Source organism: Bufo gargarizans, chromosome 9 (genome assembly GCF_014858855.1).
Source record: "Bufo gargarizans isolate SCDJY-AF-19 chromosome 9, ASM1485885v1, whole genome shotgun sequence".
In the NCBI taxonomy this organism is placed as follows: domain Eukaryota; kingdom Metazoa; phylum Chordata; class Amphibia; order Anura; family Bufonidae; genus Bufo; species Bufo gargarizans.
The window spans coordinates 147381087-147387704 of record NC_058088.1 but is presented as its reverse complement, the minus strand read 5'-3'; the positions used below and the strand labels follow the sequence as shown (position 1 = coordinate 147387704).

The following is a 6618-nucleotide window of genomic DNA, read 5'->3' as shown; positions in this document are numbered from 1 at the left end:
ATTCCTCAGCCATCTCAGCAGTGTAACTCATGCGGTTATTGTTGTCATGTTTGCTGCGGTTCTTGCTTCACATGCACAAAAATCCCTGCAGCGGCTCTTCTGTTGTATCTTATCTCGCGTGCTGATGCACTTAGTCACCAATCACTCCCTTTCCAAATGTAAAGACCGCACCGTGTCCATTTGTGTGGATTCTGCACTGAGTTTTCAGCAGAGGCGCCGTGGGCGTCAGTGACACATACAGTGGGCAGCTCGTACTACCGCCGCCCCTCAGCTCCACAGTCCTCCGGACCAGTAGAGGTCGCTGGAGGCGCGGTACTCTCTATCTGGCAGCGCCTCTATGGTGCCCGGCTGTACACTTATGATAGGACTTCCGCTTCCTGTCTTTCCTCTTTACGCCGTCTGCCAAGATGGTGAGTTGGTTTCAGCGCGTGCTGCGGTTTACAATCCCTCAGCATCCTCCGCTTCTGGTATCGGGGGTCGCTGGTTACACCTGTCTTTGGCTCCGCCGCTGCTAGTGGCTTAGAGCCGCGGTGATATTTCTCAGTGTCGCCATAAAGGTTTGCTGGACTTCTCTTAGTCCTGTGGCGCAGTAATGGCGCCTGCTAGAGCTGTGTGTGGCTGAGCAGGTACAACTAGCAGACCGGGAGGCTCTCCTCTCATCCTCGCTTCTCTTCCGCAGGTGAATGTCCCCAAGACCCGGAGAACCTACTGCAAGAAATGTGGGAAGCATCAGCCCCACAAAGTGACGCAGTACAAGAAGGGTAAAGACTCCCTGTATGTCCAAGGTAAGATGCCTGGCTGCACGTAGTGGTGGGACATGTGGCTCTGCCTACTGGTTCCCAGTCCACAGGACACATGCAGGGAAAGTGAATGGATGTGGAGCTCATCATAGCTCAGCAGACCGACTCATCGCTTCTGGGCTATTGATAACAGCTGATGTAACCAACTTATTCATTTGCCTTATTTTGTGGATTTATCTTTCCTAACTTCTAGGAAAAAGACGTTATGACCGCAAACAGAGTGGTTATGGTGGCCAGAGCAAGCCTATTTTCAGGAAAAAGGTGAGTTATTTTTTTTAATATAGATATTAAAATATATGTAGTGATATTAGAAATGTAAACGTGTTGCAGTTTCCTATAACTTACCTGGTCCTAGGAACCCCCCCCCCCCCCCCCCTGAGCCATCTTCACGTTCACAGTTCTGTCCATAGTGCCACTTACACTATAGTCATATGCGGCAGACTTGTTGGAGGAATTGACATTCACCTGAGCGGAGCTTGGTGACAAAACACCATTTAGATAAATGGAGCTGAATTACAGCTGTAAAAACTTCTGAGAAGTCTTGAGTTTAAAGAGAACTCGGCCTGTGCTCCTTTCAGTGTAAACCTCCATACACGATAGTGTGCGCTGCTACCGCTATTTACTGGCCTCAGATGTGACTTCACCCCACACACCTGGGGTCAAAATGCCCTCCACACCCCTTGAGAAATTCCTTGGAATGTAGTTTCTAAAAATCAGTGAATACTGAGTTGAACCCTTCCCCCCCCCCCCCCCCCCCCCCAAAAAAAATAATAATAATGTACAAATGAATGCGTTCTAAAGTTGTTGCCACAGACTGCAGGTCCTCGGGTCCACCTTTTGAGTAAAATGTAAACTTTTAACTTTTGAAGAGCCTTTCTGTGTTATGTGGAGCCGTCCCTATTACTTCTCAGTGTTCCCCATTTTAAACACACTAGGGCATGTCGGTACTTATTGTGGTGTAGCAGAAAGCTAACCGCTGTGCTGTACTGGAGCATTTACTTCAGTTGTGCTCGGATGAGTACAGTTTATGCTAAATTCTCACTTTGACTGTAGGCCAAGACCACCAAAAAGATTGTGTTAAGATTGGAGTGTGTCGATTCAAACTGTCGTTCCAAGAGGATGTTGGCCATAAAGAGATGTAAACACTTTGAGCTCGGTGGAGACAAGAAGAGAAAGGTGGGTTTATTTCATTTTTTGCTGAGGTACTTGAGGTAGACATCCCTCAACCAAACTAAGGCTTCATTCACTTGGAAAATTCGGTGTTCTGCAATGTTAATGTAATCTCATACGCTTAGTGTAGTCTGCCTTGTTTGAGATGGCTGTAGACATGCTGATCTTACAGCATCATTACTGCAATAAGAGAAAGAGGGGTTCTCTGGTTTAATACCTCAGTGTGCGGAGTGAACGATGAGGGTAGTAGCACCTTACCAGATGGTGGTGTGCCGAATTTTCCACATAGGCACACAGGAGGGATCCCAGGCGGCTGTGCTTGTGGGACATGCCTCTCAGGACGCTCTAATAACCTTGTAGAAGTGACCAAAGAGCAAAAAACAAAAGGCACGCTGCACTAAGGGATTTTGTTAAAAATAATTATTGGATTAAACTACGCAGAACTACGCGTTTTTGGTGCCGATCCTTCATCTGGCTGAAGATAACACATATCATGACGATATATACTGATAAACCGGAAGTTACAATCAAGCGGTGGTAATGCGTTATAGAATAGAATATTTCGTTGACAAATTTAAAATGCATTTAATATAGCTGGGATGCTTAGGAGCATGGGGCTTTTTAAGCTACAGCCCATGCAGTTAAAGGGGTTGTGCACTCTGTTTTGGGCGTAAGCATGGGTGTCTGCATTCACCGACAGCAAGCAGACATCTTCAATTTGATGCAGTGTGGCAAGAGGAAAGGGAGGGCGTTCCATTTTGAAGATAAAGGTTTGTCTGGACTGGTCAGTCACAAGCCAATCAGCGAGCGGGACAGAGGAGACTCACAACCGCGCAGTAGCGAATACTCGTGAAGGGGCGGTGACTGTGCATGCAATTGCCAGGAAGTGGGAAATTGCTGGAAGCGGGAGCACAAAATGCATGAACTAAAGACATGCCGGGTAGTGTGAGGGGCAGGCAGATCTTCACCCAGCAGATGTCTGAAGCGTGTGTCTGGATGAAATTTCTTAGAATTTCAAAATGACGGCAAGACTAGTCTAGACCCTCCGCTGCTCTGCCTCTAAGTCACAGTGGCAACCATTTTGGTCGCCATCTAGAGCGCTGCTTAGTCGGATTTTATTTTTTTCTAAAGTGAATAACCCTAATGTTGATTTATCTTTCTGGGTACTGTAGTTCCCCCCCCCCCCCCCCCCCATTCCAGTTATTACTTTAGTTGCCCTCCTCTGGACCCTCTCCAGCTCTGCGATGTCTGCCTTGTTTACAGGAGCCCAGAACTGTACACAGTACTCCATGTGGTCTGACTAGTGATTTGTAAAGTGGTAGGACCATGTTGATGGGACCCATTATCTTATTGGCCTTGGCAGCAGCTGCCTGACACTGGTTTCTACAGCTTAGTTTGCTGTTCACTAAAATTCCTTTTCCATGTCAGTTTTACCCAGTGTTTTACCATTTAGTAATGCAAAGAAAAAAACTAGCGCAAGATACACTCTAACATGGAAATTGCAACACTAAAAAAGATCCACATGTTGGTATAGATTTGCCTTTTTTACTGTCAGTTTGTTCTCCCACTAACTTCAACATGCAACGTTGAACAATGCCAACATATCTACCAGTGTGATAAACCAAGGTCTTGGTTCATCGATGCTGTCCCTCTCCAGTTTGACATGTGGTAGTGACTTGCACATTAACAGAAGGCATTGCACAGTCGTCCCACAAAACTTGATCCTTTCAGGTTTCATGTGGCTAAAAACTTCATTTTCAGTCTGGCTTTTAGGCCTCTTGCATGCAACAAATTGGAACAAGGTGTTTGAAAATTTAAGTTGCATATCTTGGCACCACCTGCTGCTTCATCGACTTGCATACGTTTTATGGCTTGGTCTTCTTGGTGTTGCAATTTCAGTGTTGCATTTAAACAAGGTGCAAAGTAACTAACATGCGTTGCGGGTCATTTATGAAGACTAGGGATGAGCGTATTGACTTTGAATAAAACATCCAAAGTTGATTTGCATAGAACTTCATTTTAGTAAGGATGTATTGGCTCTGAGGTACCACTTGGAACCAAACCAGAGTTCAGGAAATGTTTTTACAGTACAGTAAAAATTAATTTATGGAGTTATTAGTCACGTAAGACTTCTTGAAGTAATAACTCATCGAAGCCAATACATTCTAATACTTATGCGAATTGACTTTGGATGTTTCATCCAGAGTCAATTTGCTCATCCCTAATTAAGGCCTCTTTCAAACTTGCGTTGTCCAGATCCGTCGTGTACTCCATTTGCCGGAATTGCACGCCGGATCCGGAAAAACGCAAGTGAACTGAAAGCATTTGAAGACGGATCAGTCTTTAAAATGTGTTCTGTGTTACTTTGGCAGCCAGGATGCTATTAAAGTCCTGGTTGCCATAATAGGAGTTAGGGAACGGTATACTTTCCGTGCGGCTCCCGGGGCGCTCCAGATTGACACCTGAGGGCCCCATGCGCATGGATGACGTGATCCATGCGATCATGTCATCCATGCGTGTGGGACGCCCTGACATAACTCTTAAGCAGCCGGGAGCCGCACGGACGGTAAGTATACTTCTCCCCACTACACTTTACCATGGCTGCCAGGACTTTAGCGTCCTGGCAGCCACGTTAACCATTTAGAAAAAGCTAAACGTCGGCTCCGGTAATGCTCCAAAACAATGTTTAGCTTAAGGCTGGATCCGGATTAATGCCTCTCGATGGGCATTAATTCCGGATCCGGCCTTGTGGCAAGTGTTCAGGATTTTTGGCCGGAGCAAAAAGCGCGGCATGCTGCGGTATTTTCTCCGGCCAAAAAATGTTTTGGTCCGGAACTGAAGACATCCTGATGCATCCTGAACGGATTTCTCTCCATTCAGAATGCATGGGGATAATCCTGGATTTTTCCGGCATAGAGCCCCGACGACGGAACTCTATGCCGGAAAAGAACGCAAGTGTGAAAGAGCCCTAAGACCAACAATGTAGACACCAGTCTTAACGCCTATATCTGGTGGTGGATCTGCAGCAAACCTTACATAACCTCAGAGCATACAGCGCAAGCTTCCTAGCTGGCTTGCATTTAGACCCTTTTCTACACCTAAAACTGGTATAGAAAATGATTGAGACAGGCCTGCCAACCCATCCCTGCCCACTCCACACCCACTTCTTTAGAGCTGGCGTTAGCTGGGGAAAAGTCAGATTGCGGTGCAACTAACCATTGCACTATCTGCACCTGAAATGTAATGTTCTGTACCTGTAAGCTAGGGCTGCCCCAGATTGGGGGGGGGGGTCAGGAAGGGGGAGAATAATTTTTTTTATCGTGACAACTCTACCATGCTACCGTAATCCAACCTTTCCTGGTTTATGGATTTAGTCTTGCTTAGTATACCTTCTTGAGGAGTAAAAAAAAACCATGTACAATAGTCTTAATCTCATCAAAACAGATTTAAACCAAAATGAATGTTTCTTGGATAAAATTAACAATTGTTTTGACAGACCGTTAACTGAAAAGCTGGCTGTTTTTAATATCTTCAGATTTAATAATAATCTGAGATTTTGTTCAAAGATTCATAGACTTCTTTTGAAAGTACTGATCCCAGAAATATTACGTTCATTGTAAGGACCTATATGGACTAAAATGTGTGTCTGTCTGAAAAACGTTCACTAGATGTTTGTTCAACCATCCACCAACTTCTTTCTAATGTATATGTGGGCACTTGCTAGGCATGTTAAATGAATTCTTTTAAAGTGTATTGTCATCTTGGCTTAAGTATTAATTTCTTTATTTTTTTTATTTTTTTCAGGGACAAGTTATCCAGTTTTAAGCTGTTTCGGCATATGGTGGATTGAAATAAAATTGTCAAATCAGATGTTTCTTAAAGCTGTATTTCTTTTGGTTATGAGTTGACATTAGGCACCAGGTCACTGGTAAACAGGGTAAAACACAAATGTGTCGGCTTAGTCTGGGTGTTGCTAACGAGTCTCTTCCATCTTCAGAATTTTACTGAGCACTGAAGATGCCTGTGTAACAAATCGGGCAGGGAGATGGGCACATGTACATAGTCAGGGACTGGGGTAATAGCTAGAGGCAGGCTGGAAGCCTGTGTCACATGCAGGCATCTTCAGCTCTTAGTAAAATGCTGAAGGCTATGGCTAGTTTCACACTACAGCTTATCACGGCAGCTGTTTCAGTCCCGCTGATTCTTGGCATATTTTGCTGGCTTGCAGCTGGATCTCTGCTGGTCCTCATAGTTGAGGACGGCGGGACTTCAGGCAGCTTCCAGCAACACCAGATATCTCCAGCAGGCCGCTCCATGCCAGAACAGCCTGTTGGAGATGTCAACGGCTAGTGTGAAACTAGCCTCATTAGGAATGCTGTTGGTGCTTTGACTCTAGGCCCTGTTTTCTAAAACAAAGGAATCCCTTTGCCTAATGAAACACTAACATTTTTTTATAAACATCCCTGCACTACATAAAAAATGGAAACTGTTACACTTAAGCAGTCTCCGTAAGGACCATGTTTCCTGGCCATCTCCATTCTGCTGCTGATTGCATCTCCCCACACTAACACAATTTGTTTTAGCAACAAATGTTCCTAGGGTCACTGCTATAAAGTCCCCACTTGTGAGGATGAACATTTAGCGTACA

At 45.0% G+C, this 6618-nt stretch overlaps 1 protein-coding gene across 1 annotated transcript; it reads left to right on the top strand.

Moving 5' to 3' along the window:
- The first annotated feature begins 359 nt into the window (after window positions 1-359).
- On the top strand, window positions 360-5840 carry RPL36A (ribosomal protein L36a). The gene is made up of 5 exons (XM_044268683.1): window positions 360-410; window positions 680-785; window positions 994-1061; window positions 1854-1976; window positions 5775-5840. The coding sequence occupies exons 1-5, from the start codon at window positions 408-410 to the stop codon at window positions 5793-5795; spliced, it is 321 nt and encodes a 106-aa protein (XP_044124618.1). The 5' UTR covers window positions 360-407; the 3' UTR covers window positions 5796-5840.
- The last annotated feature ends 778 nt before the right edge of the window (window positions 5841-6618 follow it).

What these genes read in the sequence shown, in the direction of transcription:
- RPL36A (XM_044268683.1), top strand. An exon ending in AGCCTATTTTCAGGAAAAAG is followed by an intron (nt 1,062 to 1,853) that starts GTGAGTTATTTT and finishes CTTTGACTGTAG; the next exon opens with GCCAAGACCACCAAAAAGAT. An exon ending in GTGGAGACAAGAAGAGAAAG is followed by an intron (nt 1,977 to 5,774) that starts GTGGGTTTATTT and finishes TATTTTTTTCAG; the next exon opens with GGACAAGTTATCCAGTTTTA.